At 41.5% G+C, this 24,382-nt stretch overlaps 2 protein-coding genes across 8 annotated transcripts in view; one reads left to right on the top strand and one right to left on the bottom strand.

The window, feature by feature from the left end:
* Window positions 1-6,407, top strand: part of Mkln1 (muskelin 1) — a 288,685-nt gene extending 282,278 nt beyond the window's left edge. For all 7 annotated transcript variants that reach the window (XM_074062868.1, XM_020183812.2, XM_020183811.2 and 4 more), the window contains one exon: window positions 6,088-6,407. In XM_074062868.1, the coding sequence (XP_073918969.1) occupies window positions 6,088-6,209 (122 nt within the window). In that variant the 3' untranslated portion in view covers window positions 6,210-6,407. The remainder of the gene's footprint in view (window positions 1-6,087) is intronic.
* Window positions 6,408-17,001: 10,594 nt separating this feature from the next.
* Window positions 17,002-24,382, bottom strand: part of Podxl (podocalyxin like) — a 45,880-nt gene continuing 38,499 nt past the window's right edge. The window contains exons 6-9 of the mRNA XM_020183820.2: window positions 22,587-22,734; window positions 22,304-22,365; window positions 21,941-22,108; window positions 17,002-20,732 (exon numbers count right to left, since the gene is read on the bottom strand). Coding sequence (XP_020039409.1) covers window positions 20,535-20,732; window positions 21,941-22,108; window positions 22,304-22,365; window positions 22,587-22,734 — 576 coding nt within the window. The 3' untranslated portion in view covers window positions 17,002-20,534. The remainder of the gene's footprint in view (window positions 20,733-21,940; window positions 22,109-22,303; window positions 22,366-22,586; window positions 22,735-24,382) is intronic.

Genomic DNA, 24,382 nt, shown 5'->3' with positions numbered 1-24,382 from the left:
ATTTCCAGCTCTCCAGTTGTCATTAGAAGATGCAGCAATACAGTGAATGCGTGTTAATCCCATTCATGCTGGTGCTGTGACTATCTGCCTTACAGTTGAGCAATAGCTTTGAAATTTCCTAGTGAATAGAATATACATACCACTCTTTTTATTTGGAATAAAATAACACTTGGGGATGTTATTTTGATTTCTTCATTGTCATTTTGTTTCAGGTTAACTCTTCATCAAAGGGGGACATAAATATATAATTCTGGTGCTTTTCACTGGGCTAGGAAAGAATAGCAGTGCTCCTTGGGGTTTTGCCCTTTTTCCATAGCAAGTAATTGAGGCTTCTCTGCTGATTAAGGCAACTCCAATCCTAAATTCTAATTCCAGAATATTTACATTGGCCTCCACAGGCCAGACTGAACAGGCTGCTGTAAAATACGACTTCAGTGGGTTCTCACAAGAATTAAATAGTGGTTCACTTGAAGGCTTTTAAAAATGTCTTCAGAAATAACAACCCTATGATGATGGAAAAACCAGGTATAAGCATTATTTTAGAAAGCACATGCCCTTCTGAATTTTATCATTTAAAACAGAGCTGTAGTTGGAAGGCTGGCCTCGATCTGAATGATGTGTACCTTGTTATAGATAGATAGTATGGCCCAGGTATATTACTTTAGTTTATTGGTGGGCAGCACTAAATTGTCTCTGGCTGACTAACTTTTAGAAGAAGAATTTCTTAGTAGTAATTTAAATATACTAGGATGGTACCTTCAGCTTAATTCCTTTTCTCTGTCTCTTCCCTGTTCTCTGCCAGCTAACATATTGTAAGAACAGTTTATTTCACTTGGATTCTAAACAGCCTGCAGATGCACAAAGAATAATGCAAACACAACAGATAAAAATACAAAAGGGAAAATTCCTGTGAGACCTTGTTTCGTACCTTGTCTGAAGAAAGCCATATACTTCAGTAGTTAAGAAGTTAGATTATGGCATAGTGGCCATGAATCAGAATTGACTTCAGATACCAGCTCTGTTATTGGCTAATTTTAAAAGTGACTGTGAGGCCTGGCACAGTAGCTTATGTCTGTAATCCCAGCTCCATGGTTGATGGAGATCAGGAGGATTATGCTTCAAGGCCTGCTAGAGCAAAAAGTTAGACCCTCATCTCACCCAACAAGCCCAGCAAGGTCTGTAGAGCATGGTGGCTTTTTCAGTGTTCACACATCTTTTAGAAGAAAACTTACAGTAGTTCTGACAAATGTTTAAAACCCTTGATGCCTATAGTGCAGTGCTTTTTGGCACTCTGTTGGCATTTGTGAATTAGGAGCCTTAAGGATTTCACAGCATTTGCTCTACCCATTTAACCTTTATATTTTTCTTTAGCCTTCTCTCTGCAACCCATATGTTTAGGGATGATTTTTATAGAAATAATTTTTGTAGTAAAAATTAGAAAGTACACATTAAAAAAAAAAAAAAACAACTTGTAGGCCTGGGGATAAAGAAATCCTCACTGGTTCTCTTTCACCATAAATAGGATAAGCCAGCCAGTCTGTGCAGGATATTAAGTTAAAAGTATATTTCTAGTAGAACGCCTTTTGAGCAGTCACTGTGTTCAGTCATAGTAGTAATGACGTAGCAAGAGCGAGTTAGTATTTATTGAGCACTTACTCTAGGGCTGGTTCACATTCCGCCTCTTCCCTCATCAGCTGTGAGACCTTATGAAATTACTGATTCTCTAGTTGTTCCATCTGAAAATGCAGTTTCTGTACTACTTTACTACTTTTGTAGCAATGTAATTTTGGTCCTACATGAAGCATCTGGCACACAGTAGGAACTCAGTGTTTCCCTCCTCCTTGCATCCTCATTCCTTTTCCCTCTTGTTTTGCTTTGTTTTTTTGGAGTTGGAGATGAAACCCAGGGCCTTGCATATGCTTGGTAAGCACTCTTAACCACTGAGATACATCCCCAGCCCCTTCCTCTTTCTTCAGTCATTTGATCTCATGAAAATTGTATTACCTCATAAATGGTATTAAACTCATTTATAGAATAAATGTTTTCTATTAAACATACAAGATACCATGGCATTTTTACAAATTCAGAACAAAATAAAGAATAAAACCAGGCTGAGCGCCGGTGGCTTATGCCTATAATCCTAGCTTAGGAAGCAGAGATCAGGAGAGTCGAAGTTAGAGGCCAGCCTGGGCAACAAAAGCAAGACCCTATCTTAAAAATACCCAGCATACAAAAAAGGATAAGGATGTGGCTGGTGGAGTGGCTCGAGTGGTAGGGTGCCTGCCTAGCAAATGTGAGGCCTCAAGTTCAAAAACCAGTCCCACAAATAAGTAAACAAACAAAGCCAAAGAAGAGAAGAATCCTAAAGTTGAATGCATACAGAAAGAAACAAATCTGTTCAGCAAATTGGCAACACAGAAGGGGGAGAGAACTAAAATTTAGTGCTTAGACTATATTCTCTCTGCGTGATACATTCCAAGGACAATAAAAGCAAAGAAATCATGTTTTTGTTGGTAATGGTATAGGTATAGTAATTCTGGGACTCTTTTTGTGTTTTAATTTGAGCAAGTGACTAGATACTATGCCATTGCTGGAAGTAATGATTTTCCTGGTGGAAGAAAGGAGATATGGAATGGGATTAAAAGAGGGAGAACCTGTGGGGTTTTCAAAAAATGGAATTAGCAGTAAAACTGTGAATTCATTATTTTGCTTAAAAATAAGTATGTATATATAACAGTCCTAGAAATGACATCTTGCCAATTAGTATAACTGATCTTTGTGTTTCTAAACACAATTTGCCACTAAAAGAAATGAGGACTTCTTGAGAAATGACTGACTCAAGAGCTGTGCAACAATGCCTTGAATATCTTGGTTTATTAGAACAGAAGGAAGTGCTCAAAAACTGATAAGATGTATTTCAAAAAAACGTGAAGCCAGATGAGTGAGCTCTGGCCAAATCTGGGATGACACGAGGCTCACGGTGAATAATGACAGTGACGAGCATAACGTTGAACAAGAGACGAGTCCAAGAATATGTACTGATACAGATAAATCAGTAAAATGGATAGAGGGGAGAACAATAGAATTCTTCGTAGTACAATGCCAACTAAATGTAGAAGGAATTAGAGGTAGAAACCACCATAATATAAATAACAATCGTTTAGCAAGAAGCATCACTGATTACTAAATCATTGGGTACAGATGTTTTGATAAACAAGGTTTTTTTTTTTTTGCGGGGTGGGGGGGGGTACTGGGGTTTGAATTCAGGGCCTACACCTTGAACCACTCCACCAGCCTTTTTGTGTGAATGGCTTTTTTCGAGACAGGGTCTCACAAACTATGTATCTAGGTTGGCTTCAAACCATGATCCTCCTGATCTCTGCCTCCTGACTAGCTGGAATTGCAGGCATGAGCCACCAGTGCCTGGCTTAAACAAGTTATTTATATAATGTCAAACCAGCTCCCCATCAACAGTTTATTAATTACATAGGTAGAAAAGAGCAACTTTACATTAGGGAAGTCTGGCATGCACCATCTTTACCATGTGATCAAAGTTAATATCATTGATACTGGAACAGAGTGATTACATGAGCCTTCTGATTCCATGCACTGAGGACGCACACCATCACTTACTTCTATAGTGTTCTGACCAGACTGCACAGCTTGCATCTGCACATGATCTTAGAAAATCCAGCTTAAAGGCTGCATCCTTGGGCCAGCGATGAAGCTGAATGGGAGAGCACTTGCCTAGCATACATGAGGCCCTGGAGTTGATCCCAGCACCACAAAAAAAGGAAAAAAGAAAAAAAAATCATATGTATGTTAATATGTATAATTTATATAGTGGTTTTATGTAAGTGGATATTCTTGTTCTTAGCAAAATTGAGCTCAAGAATTTAGGGGTGAAGTGTGTAAAATTTGTCCCTAAATAGATCCACAAAAAAGATAATGAGTAGAGTATACACAATAAGAGCACATGTGGCATAATGTTAACAACTGATGAATCTAAGTGAAGGATGTACATGTAAGTTCATTTAACTCTTCTTGAAACTTTTCTGTGGGCTTGAAATTCTCCAGATAAAAATTTGAAAATAAAAGTAGAAAATTCAGAAAAGCATGATAGAGAAAAATTAAACTCCCACTATTCAGAAATAAGCTTTGTTAGTTATTTTGGAATATTTCCTTCTGTTTATTTCTATGATATGACATTTAAAGTCTGAAGCCAGCTTAAAAAAGGAAATATTTTCCCTTCAAGCTTAAAACGATAATAATACAGTTTTTAAAAATGAAAAGGAATGTGCCATTCTGGAGGCACATTCCTTCCTTCCTTGCAGGTAACTGTATCCATGACAATGTCATATTCTGTTCCTGCTCTTTACAAGATTAAAACAGATTGTATTCCAAGTTAAGTGGAATCCGTACAATTTGAGTCTTCCCTGAACCTGAACAGTCATTGCTTCAGATGCTGTGGTTTGAACTCAGGGCCTTGTGCTTGCTAGGCAACACTGTACCACTTGAGTTATTCCCCCCCAACACACACACACACACACACACACACACACACACACACACACACACACCAGGCACTGTACCACTTGAGTTATTCCCCCCAACACACACACACACACACACACCAGGCACTGTACCACTTGAGTTATTCCCCCCCAACACACACACACACACACACCAGGCACTGTACCACTTGAGTTATTCCCCCCCAACACACACACACACACACACACACACACACACACACACACACACACACACACACACACACACACACACCAGGCACTGTACCACTTGAATTATTCCCCCCAACACACACACACACACACACACACACACACACGGCACTGTACCACTTGAATTATTCCCCCCAACACACACACACAGACCAGGCACTGTACCACTTGAGTTACTGAGTTATTCCCCCCCAACACACACACACACACACACACACACACACACCAGGCACTGTACCACTTGAGCTATTCCTCCCCAATGCACACACATAAAAATACATACAGAGTCCAGCCCTGTTTAGTTAATTTTCAGATAGGGGCTCGAGTTTATGCCCAGGCTGGCCTGGACAGCAATCCTTCTATTTAGCTAGAGGATGGACTCAAGCTGCAATCCTCCTGAGTAGCTAGAATTAGCCACCACACCATGCCCAGTGCCTGTATAACTCTTTATGGCTCAGGTTTTGTTTCTGATGGCACTTAGCAGAGCTCTTATGTCTCAGCTAGCCATTTCAGGAATGAGAAAGTCATTTATCATTGAAATACCTCATTTCTGTATTACAGATCTGTAAACTGACTAAAAGAAAGGCATTTCACTGAATATTGTATTGGCTTGTGTGAACTTGAAAATCAAATGTTTATTAGATTTTAAGGGGTTATTAGAGGTTAGATTAACAGACCTCATCTTTTAAGAATGTCATCAACTTTGTAGTATTTATGTGAATAAAAGTAGTTCTTTACTCCATTCTCATGCAGTATGTACTCAGCACCAAGGTACATAGGACCATAATGCATGGTATTTGCTTTGGGCAGGTCCTGTTCTGTGTATATTGTACATGGATTGCCTTCTTTCAGTCACCTGTTTTCACTCAGTTCTCTGATAGTACTTCCAGCTCTTAAGACCATATCGGTTTTAGACCACTTTCTAAATTTATTTTATTATATTTTTACTATCAAAAAAATTTAATTGGTCAGAAACATTAATGAGCTGGTGGAAGAAAAAATCTTGTAAAGAAGAGACCAGAAATCCATATTACTTAGATACTGAAGTGCCAGCTTTCTGCTAGGTGCTTTTCCCATAATTTGCATTTAATCTCCAAAATAATTTTGTGAAGCAGAAAGGATTATCACAGATTCACAGTTGAAACAAGTGCTAAATCCCAAAGAGGCTGATATTACCTAAGTCCACACTACCACCGGGTAGTACAACTGAGATCACATTAGTAGAGTCTAGCTAATTTTGAAGCCTGATTGGATTGGGGTTTTTATGTTGTACATTGCTGCTGATCATGACTAACTTTTGTTAGTCCATGTTGAATTTTCTTCGTTTTCTCTTCTTCCCCAGGCTTTTCAGATGTGGATCACACCTATGCTCAAAGAACTCAGCTCTTTGACACCTTAGTAAACTTCTTTCCTGACAGCATGACTCCACCTAAAGGCAACCTGGTTGACCTCATCACACTGTAAGGGAAGTGGAGCACAGGAATCTGCTCTCAGTGTTGACAGGTGTGAAGTTGCAGTGATTGAGGGCTACATCCCGATGTTGAAGGGGTCCTCACCATCACAAGTTCTAACCCTCTTCCTTCATGCCTGACCTCACCCCATTCTTCTCCTCTTGTTCCTGAATTAGGTTAATAAAGTGAAATTGGTATACTTTCCATTTAATTATATATATTTTTCTTATTTTTAAGAATTAAAAAGTATAAAAGAAAAATTAGGCAATTTACCATTTTCTATTTTTTTAATTTATTTTTTTTTTATTAGGAGAACAGCACTATTAACAGACTCAGTGCTACAAGAGTTTTGGGTTTTGTTGGGTTGTTTGGCCTTTATTTCCTTTTTCTCTTCCCCTCCCCTTTTACTTTACTTCGCATCACACAAATACGTGTAAGCGATATCACTAGTTTACCTCTTCATTCTTAACAGGTATGTAGTTCTTTAGGACAGTTGATGTCTATTAAGGTGATATATGTGTGAATGTTGATTTGTCTTATATTACATTATACAGTAGGCAGGATGTAGTGTTCATATTTGCACTTCTGCCATTGATCTAAAAAAAAATGAAATCTGGGGTTGACCTAGGCACCCTGTGAGAGATTGGTATATAATATTTCTATATAATATATTTTATAGTTGATAATTACAGTAGCATTTGGATTTGAGTCACAGAAACCTGAAACTAAGAAGATTATGATTCAAAAACTTTTAAGAGCCTTTATACAAACAGCTACCAGAAGAGGTCCAGTAGTGGTTGATGTGTTCATGGATGTCTCTGGTAATTCTGGAAGACAATGACTCTTCATGCTGGCAGAACCAGGCTGTCCTTTTTCCCGTGTGCTAGCTCTGGAGGGTCTCCAGAGCTGTGCTTCCTTTTTTTGTGACACATCTCTGCATATGCTGGTGTTTTGAAGATGAATGGTTTGTTGTTGTCCACTGGTATACAAACTCATAGGCATTTCATTAAGTATGTGGACCAGGCTTTTAAAAGTGAACAAAATGAAAAAATAAGAGGGCACTTATTTTTTTCATTAAACAGAAAAAGTACAATACATGGGCTTTTTGGTGGTACTGTTTTTGTGAATGTGGGAATGGAGGTACATGTCTTCCCATTAGGTGCTGTGGAATGTTTTTTGAGAAACCTATGTCTGCCTAGTGATCAGATTTGCTCAAAAACTGCTTTATGCAATGATACCCACTGTACTGAAAGTAGACTCTGTAATGTTCATCTGTCAGCTATTAAGGGTGAATGACAATTGAATTGAGTACATGTATGTCCCTATGTAGCAAGATTAGGACCCACCGGAGTGGAGAAATTGACCTGCACTTTCAAAAAACTTCTGTTGTGTGGGAATGAGACCTTGAACTATCTTTTCACTCTGTCTTTATTACATGGCTTTACATCTTTGAAGGGTAGACAAGAAAGATATTTTTGGTAGTTCTAGGCTTAAGTCATGGGCTTCTTAGCTTTCTACCCATCTCAAAGCAATTAATAGTGATTTATTAAACATTTAGGTGTATACCTTATCTTGTGAAAAGTATGCCATATAATTCAGCAAGTACCAAATTGTATAGATGCAGAATAACCATTTAATTGACTATACTGTTGAATAAATACATCCTATTTATAGACTTGCAGAGTTTCATAAAATAATTCCCCTGAATGACAGCCAAGAACATAAAATATTAATATCACTAATATTATAGCCTATTGGATTTTGTGGAGGCAGATACAAATCAGGTTGACTGGGAAGAACTTCAACTTGATGACTGCCAAAATTTAAAAGCTCTAGCTTGGTTACTGTGAATTCTGGCACTTTGAAGACATTAACCAAATGAAATTCTGCTGCCCTCCACCATTTATTTTTATAGTGCTTTCTTTGTGATTTTTTTTTTAATCACTTCCTCAGACTCCATATTACTTGGAGGAAATTTAGTTGACTTCAGTGATTTTATTTTTCCCTACTATTTTTTTAAAAATATGTGCCTGTTTTAATTTCACCTTTCTTCACTTCATGTGGAATTTTCCCCTTCATTTCTGGAATTTTTTTTCAGTACCTTGTTTAAGTGGAGTTGAATCAGAGTGAACTACTTGGTTTTGCATAAGTGAGATGCACTCACTCACTGACGAGATAATTGACTACGTAGTCAGAATCTGTGCCTTGAGGGTTTAGTGGGACCCTGCCAGGAATGACTTCATGGGTTTCATATATCCATGTTCAAGACTGACACTTTGTTGACAACTTTTCACATCAGAAGCTTGATTTGAAAGTTGTTTATATATTTGCTATGAAGCTGGATGTATATTTCCAAGAGTTCCAGCAGTACATTATTTAAATAATCAAACTTGGTATTTTAGTGGCCACGTATGTGTGCTTTACTACTTAAAAAATTCTTTCTTTCCAGTTTATTGAGTCCCAAATTGAAACACCAGCTGATGCTTTAGAAGCATTAACTAGTAGGATAAAAATTGCTTAGTTTTATCCCTAGCTTCAGCCCTAGTCTCATTTCTCTTTTTCCCAATGAAATGTATTATTTTCAGAAATAAACTAGATCTCTATTAATATTATTAGTACTTGTATTTCATGAGAAATGATTTGATTTGCAAGTTATTTCTCAAATGCATTTGTGTTTTATTTTGTGAGATGAGAGACCTCATATGGCCAGCTTGATTAATTCAGAGTGTACCACTCTTAAAAAGCAAAGGAATTCAGAGTCGGATGCCTATCTCTATGTTAGAGCTGACAGACAATATTAACCTTTATCAAGGTCATCTTTTCAGATGTGGTTTCCATTTATATTAAAACTGGCCTGGCCATGTCTAATAAGTAAAAACTGATGGAAAACATTGGAAGTTAAGTCATAGAAATACTTGCCATAGATTTAGGGATCAAGGATTTGTTTAAGCTTATAAAACTGCATTCTTGAGAGAAATAGGTAATGTCATATGTAAATGGCTGGCAACTTATCATTCCAGTGGATCTCACACATCTGCCTTAAAAGTGCTAAATAGAGATTCACATTGTTTCATTTAATAAAACTGGATTTTAAAATCTAACCTACAAACAAAAACTAGATTGAGTCACTTAATCATTTAGAAGAGATTTGAGAATGTTATTTATGGGCCAAAAAGCTCTTAAGAATTCTGTCCCTGATTTTATTCCCTAAGTTAAACTCAGTGTTATGGTAATTTAACAAAGAAGTTATTATTACTGTAATTATTCTTAATACTATATGGAGTTTATTGGGTAATTGAGGGTTGTTTGATTATTTCCTAAGTAAAAGTTATATGAAATCCTTAGCTGGTTGAGTGTTGCACAACAGTTAAGGATTATGGTTTGAAGTGGTTCTGTGGGAGGGGATTATGACAGTGTACTCTAAACATTAAAGTCATGTAGCCATAGTTTAAAAATGCCCTTCTTAATACTTCTTTAAAGCCCTGTTCATCTTCAGTCTCATCTCTTTGCAGAAATTCTTGTCTGAATTTCCAACAAGTTCTAAGTTGGTCTGGGATATGCAGGTGCCTCTACTTCCCCTCTGAAAAAATTTATAGCTATTGGAGGAGTGTCATAGAGATGTGCATGTAACAGTGCTTGTAGAGTAAATCTTTGGACTCTTAAATGCAAAGATTTTCTGTGTTAGGTAAATAACATTATTCTTTTATGGTTTTTTCACTGAGGCATCTTATCTCTGTGTAATTTATCTTAATGCTAAATGACTTGACTATCCAAAACTTCTTGTCTAGAGGTAGATCAGTTGAAGGTCAGAGTTTCCAAGTTTGTTGAAATAACATTGAGCCAATTAGCTTAGCTGAATGACATTTGCCATAGTTCTTTTCCAGGAGTGGGAGGAAGAGTTCATTATTGTAGCCTATCGCTGTTTTTGTTTTTCAATGCTATCTCAGAGATTTTATTTATACATGATTTTTAACCTTGAGTTCCTCCTATTAACCAAATACTGTGAATTGCATTTCCATTTATTTTTCTTACCTAATTTAACTTTATTCTTGAGTTGTATAACCCTAGATTTCCCAGACTTTCTGTGGCATTATTTAGTTAGAACTGTTGTACGACTTGAGAAACACAGGTCAGAATCATTCTGAGGCAGTCATGCTGTATTGTCCTTGTTTATGATAAGAGAATAGTGAAATTCAAAATTGTATGTATTAAAGAAGTAGTATCATTTACATCTTGCTATAAGAATGTGTATCGTTTTCATTTGGGGATAATAATGGCTATGGCACCTTTAACTGAGGAGCCTGTGTGGCTTCTTTTCCTGGCACTAGGACTATACTGTCTTAGAATTATTGGTAGAGTATTACAAGTTTTATAAGATTGCTTGTGGAATTCGGCATACCACCAGAATTGCCATTTGCCTGTTATCTTTTCATTTTATTGTATTTTTAGCCCATTTTTTCTGTTCCAACTTCTATGGGTAGCATTGATTTTCTGCTGAAGTTAAGAACTGACTTTTAATTTCTGATGCAGTTGAAAATTAGGAATGGTTTTAATTGCCATGAAATGATTGGTGTTCATTTTTTTCTTAAATAAAAAATAATACAACCATGTACATGTCTCTTCCCATCTAGAATGTGGATTTAGCTCCAATCCAAATGACTAAATCTCATTGTCAGCCATCAAGCCAATGGTAAAGATCATCTGGCAGCAGCATCTTCTGTGGCCCTTAGTCGTTAGAGGCCTTAGGAAATTAAATTGGCTAGTGCTGCAGAAAGAAATATCCTGTGGGAAACGGACCTGGATCCCAGTTCACAGCTTAACACAAAAAGCAAAGGATGCTTCTAGTTGATTCTGCATTAAAGGTAATCATTGCAAATTAGATTTGCTAATATGCAGTAGTGTCCCCCAACACCGCCAAGCTTGCATGAAAGTAGAATTCCATGCAGATGTCATCTGACAACCAGTGGAGTCAACAACAAAGAAAAAGGTGGTGGTGGGACGTTTGGTAGGAAAGGAGGCCAGTTCTAAGAAATCATTTACAATTCGGAAATCGCATGTCTTCCTTTTTATTTGCTATTCAGATAGCCTCGTAAGCTATAAGGCATTTGTGTGCAATGTCGTATTTTTGCCTGTCCAAGGCATTTTGGGTGGGAACTATTGAACCTCAGGACCAGAGCTTCAGAGAATGTGGAAAAATGGGAGCTTGTTGCTTATGTATTTGAAGGTTCACAAATCTAAATGAATCAGAGCTCTTCATTTTTGTGCAGTGCATAAAACGACACAGTGCTAGGTAAAGACTGTCCAAAGGAATCAAAGCTCATGTTCTAGACCATCCAGTTACTTGGAATAGTCTTAGGAAGTAATTTCTTAGGTAGTTACCCATACCTTGCTCCCAAGTAGTTGTGAGAATCCTTAAAACAAAATCCTGTAAAATAAGCTTGAGATCTTAAGCTAGATGAGCAGTTTCCTGTGTACAGCCAGGTCTTCAGTAAGGATTCAGAAGAAAACAGCAATAAAATATTTTAATGTGCACTTGCTGGGCTCCCAGGGGACTTGCCTGTTCATCATGTTTAAGCCCTGACTGCAGCATAGCTTTGGTCTGTCTGGGATGCTAGCAGTCCCAGAAGTCTGAGCTGTCTGCCACACAAGTACCAGCCTGAAGCTCATCATGCCTTAGTTCCATTTACTGCTTTGCAAATGCCAAATTACTGGCAGGAAGGAGAAATGCCCCATGTGTGATTTTAAGAAGAGTGAACAGTCCTGTGTGCATGATTAAGGAGTTGCTCAAGTAGCCAATTGTGAGCTTTATTTCTCTCCTTTGTTAACAAATCTCAAAAAACTCTTACAGTTTAGCTAGTGTTACTAGGTTCGTGTTTATTTGCTAGTCCATTAAAATAGGAAGAAAATTGTCATTTCATGTATAACTTATAACCCATACAGAATTGAATTGACATGAATTTTCATACCTTAAAATAAATTAATCATATGTAATCCCAGGGGTCTGTGTTTATTCTGCTTTGCCATAAATACATGAGTTCTGGACATTGAAAACATTTGATAGTTTTGGTTTATTTTAAGTTTAAGTGTCAATTCTTTACAAATTCAGCTATAGTAAGAGAGGATCTTAATCTCTCAAGGCCATGCTCGCTTGCATTTGCAATAACTGTTCAGCATGGTACCCTGAAGTTGCTGTATTTTCCTTCTGGAGATGAAAGGAGGAACACTGAAGACAGAGGTGTGTGGCTTTACATTTTTTAATTGTCCACTGTAAAAGTCCTAGTGTACTTCTATCTTTGTAAAGATTTGGCTTAATTTTACATATGCATGGTAGTTATATCTGTAAAAGCACAGACTACATAGATAACATGGGAAGGTAATTGTCAGCCCAACTCAAAATTCAATAAGACTGAAATGAGTAGTCCTTTAAAAAGTCATGTACTTGATCTCCTTCTTGAAATTTTTTTTTCCCCACAAAAGTGATTTTGGTAACTAGCCAGTTGCAAACAATTTTCTTCCTCAATTGTAAATCATCCAGTTAGAAAAATAGAAGTGAATTTCTTTTCCTAGCCATTACCTTTATCCCAAGCAAGAGATGCTGTGATTGGCTATCCTTTAAGCCAGCCTGCTTTTTTGACTTTTATGAAATGTAATTTGAAATGAATTACGATTGTATAGTATTAATTATCCTTTATGTATATAGCCTTCAGCTCAATTTAAAGGCTGCAGAATGATGTGATAATTTTCTCTGAGCAGATTTCTTTGTGGCTATATGAATATATGTATGTATTTTTTCTTTTTAAAGAGATTCTTTCCTTACCACCATTCCATAAGCTATGAATAATTGATTCTTTGGCCTCAGAAGCATTTTTAGCCTCTGAAAGCTAAGCTGAACACCTCTTGTCTTAGTCTTGAGAAGAAACAATATTTCATCTTTCCAAACTGACATGCTTATAAGGCACTTTGGGAAAGTTAGGCTTTCTTAAAAAGTCAACTCTTTTATAAATTATACGTACTCAGTGACCAGAAATTAAGATTCTTTCCAATAAGGAAAGATCCTCAGAACCAAAATTGGGGGCTAGAAGTTAGATTAAGAAGAAAGGTAGGATTCCGCCACAGCCAGGAGACCCTCACCTTTCTAGGCCTGCTTGAGTAATGCAGCCAGCCTCTTCCCTGTGAGGCCTCGCAGCCTGGAGCCATTATGACAGCAGCCAGTGCATTTGAAAGTCGGAGTGCTAATTGTCCTTTACCAGACTTCAGTAACATTTACTGACTTCATAGTTACAAAAAACAAAATTGCTACATATAAAGAAGGAAAATCCTTATTAATTAAAGAGATCTCTTCATTTTCTTTCCCTGACTTCTTCCCGTCATCAAATGTGGTAAAATCCAGAAAAGGTTTAAAAAAAAAAAAGGGTAACAAGCCATGCTTTTCTACCACATGCCAGGTTGCCAGCATATGTCCTCACCCTTATTCATAAGCATTGCCCTTTTCTAGACAGTCTGAAAATAATTGTATTGCTATGTGTCTGCAAGTCTGGAGAGCTGCTTGTTCAGGTCATTGGAAATTTCATCCCTAAGACTCATTTGAATTTTTAAGCCCTTTAGGCACCACTGTAGGCATATGGAGCATATTCATGTCATGAGGAGCCTTCTGTTCCTGATGGAGGTTTTTTTGTTTTGTTTTGTTTTTTTTTTTTTATGGCCATAATTAAATCCACACTCAAAAAAGGATGAGGTATTTCTTAAAGGCCAGAAACAAAGCAAAAGAAATAATGGAACAATATGAACATAAATGTAAGGAGTCTATGAAATGAGTTCCTGTGCTTAAGCAAATGTCTCTCAAAAAACTTGTATTTCTCTAAACACTAAGATTCAGAAGTTTTCCACCTTGGTATTTCGAGTTAGATTCTTCCTCTTAGTATGTTGGGAGAAAACCAACTTGTTGGGTTCTCCCCTTTTCTGTGGCAGTGTTGGGGTTAGACTGTACCCCAAGTACCTACATCAGAAGGGGCACTTGTTGGAGCATTTAAACAGTGCCTTTGGGGTTCTGATCTCTTCCAGTGCTACTGTTTTAAGTTATTGTTGGACTCTGTTATGTTCTGCAGACTTTCCCATCCCCTTCCTGACTCTCTCTGGTTTATCTTTTGTCCAATTTATCAGGACTTTTTAGGATTTCTTGTTGGTACAAGTAATTTTCTGATCCCTAGTTTGGTACACACTACTTTGTGAATAAATAATGAGTGATCTGCTGAACAGCTGCAATTATAGAATTACATTGTATGTAATGTACATATGAAGAAAGAATGTATTTTGTTCATTTTCTTAATAAAAAAAAGATATATGGCACTACAGGACGTCTCATGTTTGCCACAACTACTTTGAAGTTAGCCTTTGAAATTTTTGTGCACTTTACAGTCTTTATACTTTTCCCTCAAAAAGGTGTTTTACTCAGGTTCACATGCTCTTTGGCTTTGTAATCCTGCATTCTGGAGTTGTTAGCTGTTTGCTCACATAGGGATTATGTTTTAATTTACAAATTAAATAGCTCACATCTTACTGCGTGGTTTTCATTTCTAGGATGTGCTTTGAATACGGCTCAGAAGTAACATTTCTTTGTGTTCTCAAAACAGGAAAACATGAGGTACAGTGATAAGGTAAGGAATTGGCCTTTCCTTGGTTGAACCTCCAGAGAATTAACTCAAAAGGATCAAAACATGGGACACCGCCCCTGGCGTATTTGTTACTGTCTCCTGTTGGGAAGACAGTAGTAAGCAAAGCAGCCTTTGTGCTAAGCACCTTTGAGATGCTGGCTGTTCCAGGTTGAGTGAGTGTGGAGACCTAGGGCTAAGGGAAGCTGCTACTTTAAGGCCACAATGTGCCCATACTCACTTAACTTCCTAAGTGACAAACAAGAATTTATAGAAATGGGGAATGGGGGAAGATATGGTAAAGGCAACCTTCTTTACCATAACTTCAGATTCTGCAGGTCTCTTGACTGGAAAGAGCAGCTGGTCCTGGTAGGAGAAGTTTAAATCACTCACTCATGCCATTTCCTTTCTGCGGCACTTTATGACTGAGTCTTCCTTTGCTTATTGAATGTCTTGGGAGGAGAAAAGGGAGAGTAGAGATTGTATTGCTATGTGACTGCAAGTCTGCACTGCCCAGCAGCTCTGGAGAGCTGCTTGTTCAGGTTATTGGAAATTTCATCCCTAAGACTCATTTGAATTTTTAAGCCCTTTAGGCACCACTGTAGGCATATGGAGCATATTCATATATATGAATATGCTTTTGTGGCACAGGGAAGGTGGCAGCAGAGCCTGATGCTAGAGATAGCCAGTTACTCCTGTTCTTCAAGGGGCAGTCAGTTATACCCTTGCAACAGACTTTGTCATAGGGAAGAGAAAAGCCAGGTAAAAGCGATCCACCTGATGCTGTGCTAGGAAGTTTTGATGGTTGGCAAAACACAAAAGGAGAGATGGTCTAGAACACTTGGCTGTGTACATAGCACTTGTCATAAGTCTGCCATGTGAACTTGAGCCAGAGGATGGGCAGTCTAGGAGTCCTGAATTCTGTTTTTATCTCTACATCCACAAAACTTTGTGTAGTATTGAGCAGTCTCAGCTTCCCTGTTAGTAAATATTGGCAGAAGATCCTGTCTGCCACGATCCCATCAATTTTGCCAATCTAAAATGCCAAGGTCATTAGAAAATGCTATCAGAATTTACCACTAGAGTTCATTTAGAGTAGCCAGCCCTGTTTGGGGAGGTTGTGAATGTCAAGAGGTTTAACAGAGTCACGTTCCAATAGAGAGTACTTCTTGGTTTGGCAGGGCCATAGGGAGCTGGGTCAGTGACTCACTGAGGAAGAGAATGGAGTCTCAGATCTAATTGTGACCTTTGATAAACTGTGAGTCATACAACAGTGGGTCTGAACCCAGCCAGGGTCTTGAAAGAGTTTCTGGCATTTGGATCCTTTCTGTATACTTGGCACACTCATAAAGTTAACCTCAGAATACTCTGGCCCAGCTCTGGCCCACTCCTTTGTAGGGTAATAGTCTTTGCATTCTGGAAGTGAATTTTGGTTTTGGAACTCAAGCATGAATTTGGTACTGAAAAATGAATGTGGGGCTCAAGACCGAAAAGATGGAGTCAAGGCCTGAGACTACATTTAGATGGCAGTGTAAACCCGAAGATTTGTCTCTGCAACTTTGCTTCCTCATATAAGCTGGTGACAGTTTCCTATAAATATGCATTGTGAAATGTTTTGTAAACTGTAAGGTGGATCTAGCATCCAAAGTCACTTCCCTCCTGCAAGCTGGGAATAATGGTTTCCCCTGTCCTGGGAATGTGCAGCTGTTGATAGATGGCAAGAATTCTTATCTGAACACCCACCCTCACCGTGTACAAAGAGACAGGGAGAAGGATCTTGGGGCAAGTAAATTGATCCTTTTCCAAGCAGAAATGGGGCCACTCATTTTTTATGTTTGTGTTTGTCCCTTGGCCGTGTTTTCTTTCCACACCTGATCAGGGCTCAGCAGCCCCCAAGGGATCTTTGGTGGTGGTGACTCATAGTTGTATCCCAGGTAGAAGTAGAGGGCATGGAGAGGGGCAGACATTTATAAAACAACCTTGGAGAAAATGATCTCTGACAGCCTGAGGTGGCGTGGAGAACATCACTACTTCAGGAGCTGCCACACGTGGGTATTCTGGAAGGTAACTGATATCTTCAGTACTTCAGTGATGAGACTTGTGCAGGTGAAGAATTTATACCAGTCAGAGCAAAAAAATACTAGGGCCTGAACCAGCTTACACAAAAGTATTTTAATTGATGGTGTACAGTTTTCCAAAATATATTTTGTAAGAAAATGCAATAATTAACTATAGTCTTTACGAACAAGTTTCTCAATAAATTCCAGTGTACTTCAGACCCCTGTCCAATAAGACATGTGCTCTCCCAGTCTCCTGGGCAAACAGTTTAACATTTCGCTAACAAGACCTCCATAAAATAGTAATCTTTTTTCACCCCGTGTTGGGTTTTCAGCAGACTTGAAGGAATCAGCTAGTGACAATGACAGAAGCTACACTGTGGTTTTTACTCTTGCCCTCTGCTTTTCCCCTTCTTGTTCCCTTTGATTCTTGGTCTACCAAAAGTTTCTAAGTGAAGTTCATTCAAAATTGTCTCTTGGCAGAAAGAAACCATTCATTTACATTTTCGACCCAAATGACTCCAGAGAAAGTGTAAAGGACCAGTGGCCTTCCTTTTTTATTTGTGCCCTCTTAGCCTTCCAGGGTAATTTTCAGGGAGGAATGGCAGGCATCCTGTGTTACCTGGTGCCTGTGACAGTACTTACTTCAGATGCACACAGCACAGGACTGTGGGCCCAGGTTTTAATCTTGTTTCTCTCACTGCTCATGTGATTTTGGTGAAGTCACTACTTCTGTGGGTTTCAGATTGTTTTCCTTGTAGAAAGATTAGGACTAGATCTGTAAATCTTTCTCCCTGTGACTACTGTCATTTTCCAACCTGTGCATACCAACTCCAGCCTTTACTGTCATGGGACTGGGACTTGGCTAGGGAGGGGCAAGAATCATATTTTAAAGTAAAAATGCCCTATCTGCAAGACACAGTTTATCACCAGCCTGTCTTATTTCATTTTTTGTTAAAAAAAAAAAATGTCATTTCTAGTTAGGGAGACATTTACATTCTAGTTCAGAGAAAAAAACCCAGCTATCTCTCTTAGCTAACTATATTTTTTTCTCAAAGTATATTCACCTAAAGCAGTGCAGGGTAGATTAACATGTGGCTGGTGTATTTACATTATCCAAAAAAATACATATACCTACCTAGGTATCTGTTTGAACTTGTTCTTCAAAGTTTCTCCAGAATACTGCTTCCCCTACCCCTCCAAAAAAAAAAGCTCAAGAAGTAGTTTGAATAAATCTACTGGCTTTCGTCATCAAGAAGGGGAAAAATCTGGAGTCTACTAAATTAAACCCCTACTCTTTCTTATGATGCAGACTGGTGTGTACCTCCTTCATAAGCATGGCTGTTCTTCTCCCCACTCATGAAATTATGCTGCCCAGTGGGTTTATCCCATTACCATCATCAGGTCCGTGTGTTTTGCAGATTGGGGAAACCACAGTTTGCCACTGGAACAGAGTTCTAATTTCTCTTTGGTACAGTTGGTTTTAAAGTCTTGTTGAGCCCCTAGTGTTCCTTTTACCTGTTCTTGGCCCTAGAACCTGAATTATCAGACAGCACTGAGAGCCCAGTAAAGATGAAGATGGAGATGACTTACAGAGATGCTGGCAGTGTGGCCTGTTGGACATTGATGTCCTAAGCATTGACAGCCAGGTGTACAGACTGGATGTACAAAAAAGAGCCCCTGGACCAGCCCCAAGCTCCTCCAGGTTCTCCAGGCAGAGCCAAGATTTCTGTTCTCTAGTTCATGCAGTCATCATCCCTCGGAGAGGCCTAGGAGTTGCAGAAGCAATATTTGCTGTCCCTGTCAAATGCCCTTGTTAGTGAATGTGACCCACAACCAGTGAAGAAGCAATAATTCAGTCTGGCCTGTTACACAGAGGCCATGACAGATCCCCCTCTCTGGGGGAACAAAACCTAATTCTGGCCAGAAAGGAAGCAAGATCTTTTTACAGAGTAACTAGATATCCTTTGCAGACCCCAGACTGGCAGGGGAGATGCTTTTGGATCCCTGTTCGCCTAGCAGCTCTCAACTCTTGGGAAACTTGTTGGAGGCCTTTCTGTCCCCCTAGGTATCAAACGGCTTACAGGCTGTAAAAGAGGAGTCAGGCAGCCAGAGAAGTTCACTGATTCCTCCACTTAAACAAACTGTCCCAAAGTAGATCGTTGGTTCTAGGGAATTTATGCCCAAGAGCAATACTGACTACGGCCAATGTTCAAAATTTTATGAGGGTCCTCCTTGTCAGAAAACCAGATGAAACCTCACTATGCTCAGTCCTTGGCAGCCTTCTACCAGGCAGCTGACTGCTGAGCCTATGAACACCGTGTTGGGGAATGTTTCCCTGAGATGCCACCAGAAAGAAGAACTGCAGAGGGAAGGGAAAAAAGTGTCAGACACTCTAGAAGGTACTACATGTCCTGGGCCTTCCTTTCTCCATGGCACAGGACAATCGAAATTAGATCAGTTAACTGAAAGTGTCCAGTGTTTTGAGCGTTGGCCTCTGGCAGTGGAGGGGCTGAATTAAAGAACAACACATCACTCAGCAACTTGCAAATCCCTGAGTTTCCTGTGAAACAATGCTTGTCCTCTAGCAGCTTCAGCTGATTGTCTACTGAGGCACATTTCTGCTGACCAGGCCCTGGGACAGGTCTGTCCCTAGACTACTCTTTAAAGCTGGGCTTCAGGGATGTACCCCACTGTAGTGAACAGAAAGGAACATCTTGCTTTCAGTAGCTACTGTAGGGTTTAGTCACTGGTGGGAGCGCAAGGCCAAAGGAGATCCCAGGGACCGTCTTCAAGGAGTGCATTGGGTGATGAGCCAGTGTCAGTGCTGAGCCAGCTGCCACGAGGAGGCCCTCCTGGGATGAGAACCTCCCCTTTTCTCTTCACCTGCCTGCCCACGAGTGGATCTCATTCACACAGGGAGGTCTGTGTGGGTTAGGATGCAATCTCATTATGCAGATGCAAGGAAATTAGAATCCAGAACAAGAGATTTGAGGCCTGAGACAGAGTGAAAGGGTGGAGGGGACAGAGGAGGAGAAGGCTGGCAGAGTCCGGGGTAGGAGATGGAAACTTGAGAGCATGTCCTTCCAAGCAATCAAATCCTATAGACAGAGGTTACAAGCCTGCTCTTCCCACCCACCCACCCACTGGAGCATCACCCCTGCCTGGGGCAGCCCTGAGTAGTGGGAACAGCAGTGTGGCATGGAACAAACACACACTGAACCAAAAGGCGGAATTTGTCACCAAGGGGTTGTGTGACCCTGTGCAAGTCACTTGGCAAGTCTCTTTAGGCCTCAAGTCATCTCACCTGCAAGATGAAGGGTTTCAACTGGAAGGTCTCTAAAGTCCCTTCTATGGCTCTTTCTCCATCTCCCTCCCACTTACCTTCTAGCAGCTCTGAGCTCAGGCACTAGTGGGTTATTTTACAAGAGGAATCTAGACAGAATGTGATTTGTTCAGCTTGAAAGGGAAAAATTAAGGCCCTTGGGGGATTGAAGGAGGTAATCCTCAGTCCATGCTCCCTCCTCAGTCTCCCTCCTCAAATGGGGAGGGACTTTCCTCCCCTGTCCAAATGGCACTTTGGGTGGTCAGTCCAGAGCTCTATGGCACTATCTGAAGCGGCCAGCAACGCAGTTAGAGGTGTGTGTCTTCCTCTTCATCAAGGTCATCCTTGGTCAGGTTGTCCAAGGGGACGATCCAGCTGTCCCCCAGCTCCCCATTAAGGTTGACCACCTTCTTCTCCTGCATCTCGGAAGTGGTCTCCATCACTTCCAGGGTTGGGTTGTCATGGTAACCATTCTCCACTGTCTGCAGCTCCTCTGTGAGTCTTTGCTAGAGTGGGAACAGTGATGGCAGGAGAAAAGGCAATTTGGGAGGGCTGTGAGCCTTAATATGATACATGTCCCCCCTTCAGCCCAGGGGCCCCAATTTGGCTACAGCGAGCACTTACTGCTCACATGTGGGGGCTGAGTGCTCCTGGAGGCCACTCTAGGCTTTCCTGCCTCATACAGAAACTTGCCCAAATCCTAAAATACCACCTTTGCCCAGGTGGCAAATCTGTGACATCAGTGAAGGGGGACTTTTTAAGAGGACTTTAGACCTCTCGGCTCTTTCTCCTCCAGTCCTCCCCCAAGACCTCTTCAGGATCCTAGCTCACCTTCAGGAGTGGACTGAGCAAGACTGTAAGAAAATGACCTCCCTCAGGACCTCTCGAAGCCTGGGTGAGATGGGTATGATGGTCCATGAGGCTGTCCCTGCCACAGACAGTGGCCAGGTGGCAATGGTGTGTTCTCGGGCATTCAGCCTTGGTTGCAGGTTAGAATCACTTGGGGAGCGTTTAACACAGAGATTCAGGTGTTTTCAGTTGTGTGAGGAAGCTGGGCATGAGGGTTTTCTTTTTCTTTTTGGGGGGGTGGGGGAGCTGGGGAGTGGGACTGGGGCAATCTACTGCTTGAGCCATACCTCCAGTCCAGGGTAGTGTGTGGGCAGGCCTGAGAACCACAGATCTGGGTGGAGCTATAAACATGGCAGGGGTTTTTTGTTTGTTTTTTGAAACAGGGTTTTGCTAGGTAGCAGAGGTTGGCCTTGAACTCAAGATCCTCCTCTATCTCCCAAGTGCTAGGATTACAGGCCCTGGAAGATGGGAATTCTAGTAAGGCAGATGAAAGGAGTTTTGGTCAGAAGGGCACATGTAGGGCCATTTATATCAGTGACTCCCCAGAACAGTTCTGCAAGGTCGCCCACTATGTAGGTGACAGCTGAAGCTCAAAGAAGACTTGTGACTGACTCAGGGTCACAGAGAATGGGGGGTGGGGGCGTGTAGCCAAGGCCTAAACGCAGTCTTTCTGTCTAGAACCCGCCTCTCCCTTTCACCCTGACGCTTCTTCAATATCTAAGGCACATGAACCTGGAAGTGGGCTGGGGTGGGGGTAGCTATCTACCACGAGGGGCTGGGCACACTCACTTTCCCCTTCTGTTTGTAAGTGGTGAGAGTTCGTCTCGCAACAGGGCTGCTCCCTGCTAGAGGAGGGAATGCTCACCTGGTCCTTCCTCTGAGAAAGACGCTGGTGACAGCAGCCATAGAGGGCTGCCACGAGCAGCAGGAAGGATGCCATGCAGACGATGGTGATGATGAGGGGCATGCTGAAGTGGTCCTCAGCATCATCTGGTGGGCCCTCGTTCCCCAGCTGCATATCACTGACTCCCGCCTGGCCAGAAAGGGAGGTTAGGTGGTAGAAAGTGGAGTCTGGGAACCCCTTTGAGCCCCCATTCAGTCATGGGCTCTCCTGCTGTCTCACCCCACTACCTGCTGTTGCCCCTCTTCTGTGCCTTTCTTGCATGGTCAAGAGAGCACCAAGAGACTGCTACACTTTCTGGGACCATGCATGGTGGAGCCAGCTTACCTCTCTCAGGTCACCCCACTTGTCCTTCAACCGTTCATATACATCCTTGGGAAGCAGCTTGGCTGTGGGCAAGAGAGAGATGGCTGTCTCCAGGACCCAGTCCAGAATGAGGGGATGAAGTGAAGGTGGACCCCAAGAGGAGAGTGTACTGCAAGTATCCCAGTCTCAGATCCCTGGGAGGACACGTGGCTTAACAATTGGTAGGGAATTGATTGGGTACCTCCCCACCCCAACCTCCAGTTCTACTGCCCCATAGGCTCAGGACTCTCTGACCTCAACTCACTCTCAATAGTGATTCCTTTCACTGCCACCGCCTGGCTCTCGAGAACAGGTGCCACCTGTACAGTGCACTCATCTTGAGCAGGGTTGAAGCTGGTTTTGACTGATTGGCACAGCAGAGTGACCAGTCTGTCATCCGGAGGGCTCCCTGCCTGTTATGGAGAACACAGGTGAGTCCTGAGGGCTGAGGGCTGGTGACTGCAGCCATGGCGTGTGCTGCTGCCCTCTGTCACCCTGCTGGGACTGACTCCACTGTTGCTATTCCCAGGAATCGGGCTTTGTGTTTTTTCCAGACTAGTCCCTGCCTTCTCTGCCTCATTCTGGCTCTTCCCCTGTCCCGCCAGCCTTGTCCTTGGGTCACAAAACCTTTTCCCCCAGTGTCCCTTCCTCCCTGCAAGCTCTGTGAGGATCAGAAGCTGGCACCTGTACCATGTCTCTCGCTGGAAGGAGCAGAAGAGGCAGTCCACAGTGCCAGGGAGTCAGTGAGAGGGACTCCATTGCTGTCTGAAACTGCCATTCACCAGCCTCTCATGCCCCAGCTCAAAGAACTCAGGAGGGGATGACCACAGCTCTCAGCTCAAGGGGGTCTATACCCAAATGATACCCTATGCCTCTCTCTAGACTGAAACTGAGACCGTGAACAGGAATGGCAACGTGCCACTGAATGGGGCAGTCCAGGGATCCTTAAGCACACATGGAACAGCATACAGAGACAGGCAGAATGAACAGAGGTGGGGTGAGGAGGAAAGTGTGGGTGGCTTTTACCCAGGCCCCCCACGTCATCAGAGCGCCCTTCCCTGGCCATCATTTCTCTGACCTGATTCTGGAGTGAACAGCTGAGCTAAAGAAAATGACATTTTCATTACTTATTTTGTGGTGCTGGTGATTAAACCCAGGTTGCACAGGCCAGGCAAGCACTCTTAACAGAGTTCCACTCCTGTCCTTGGTGTTTTGAGACAGGGTCTCCCTGTGTAGTCTCAATGGGAATGTAGCTTGGGCTGGCCTAAAACTCTTTGTCCTTTTGCCTCTGCCTCCCGAGTGCTAGGATTACAGGCATGTACCACCACACCCAGCTGAAAAGGATTCTTGGCCTGGCTTCCTTCAGGACTTCCAAAAAACACACCTGAGGTTTCTCCTGCAATTTCCTTAGGCTTAGAAACTCCCCACCCCAATATCAGAACTTTTCATCTTCCTTCTCTAGCAAAGGAGGGAAATGCTTGTCACAAACAAACTGCCTAGTTTAGCCCAAAGACTGTCCTTGGGCCAATTTCAATGTTTTGTCTGTCTTCTCCCAAAAGCATGACCCTAGTACACCATTCCGTTTTTAAAATTCTGATGCTCAAAGGTAGGCTTCTGTATGGTTCACCTGGAAAATGCTGGCAAAGTAGATGTCCAAAAGACAATGGCAGAATACCAGCAGCATTAAAGTGTGAGAGCCCAAGGTCTTCAACCTATGGACATCAAATCCTGTTCTAGCTCCTAGCAGTGGTTGCAAAAGTAGGCAGTGGACAGGAGAGGGCAGCAGCGAGCCAGCCACCAACTGCACTCACAGTGCTCAAGGGCTCTTCCCTGAGGAAGTGCTGTGCAGCCTGAGCCCTTGGTCTCAGGGAGGCTGAAGGCATCTGCACACACTGCTACATCCGCTCACATAAATGTGCACACATGTGCACCTGCACACCACCAGAGTGCAAGAACAACTGTAGTTTTCTTGCCCCAAGTTCAGCATTGGACCCTACTGTCCCCTCTCTCCTCGGGTTAGAGTGAGACTCCAGCCACACTGTTCTCTGCTGAGACTCAGCA

Source organism: Castor canadensis, chromosome 2 (genome assembly GCF_047511655.1).
Source record: "Castor canadensis chromosome 2, mCasCan1.hap1v2, whole genome shotgun sequence".
Lineage (NCBI taxonomy): Eukaryota > Metazoa > Chordata > Mammalia > Rodentia > Castoridae > Castor > Castor canadensis.
This window is presented reverse-complemented; position numbering and strand designations above follow the sequence as displayed.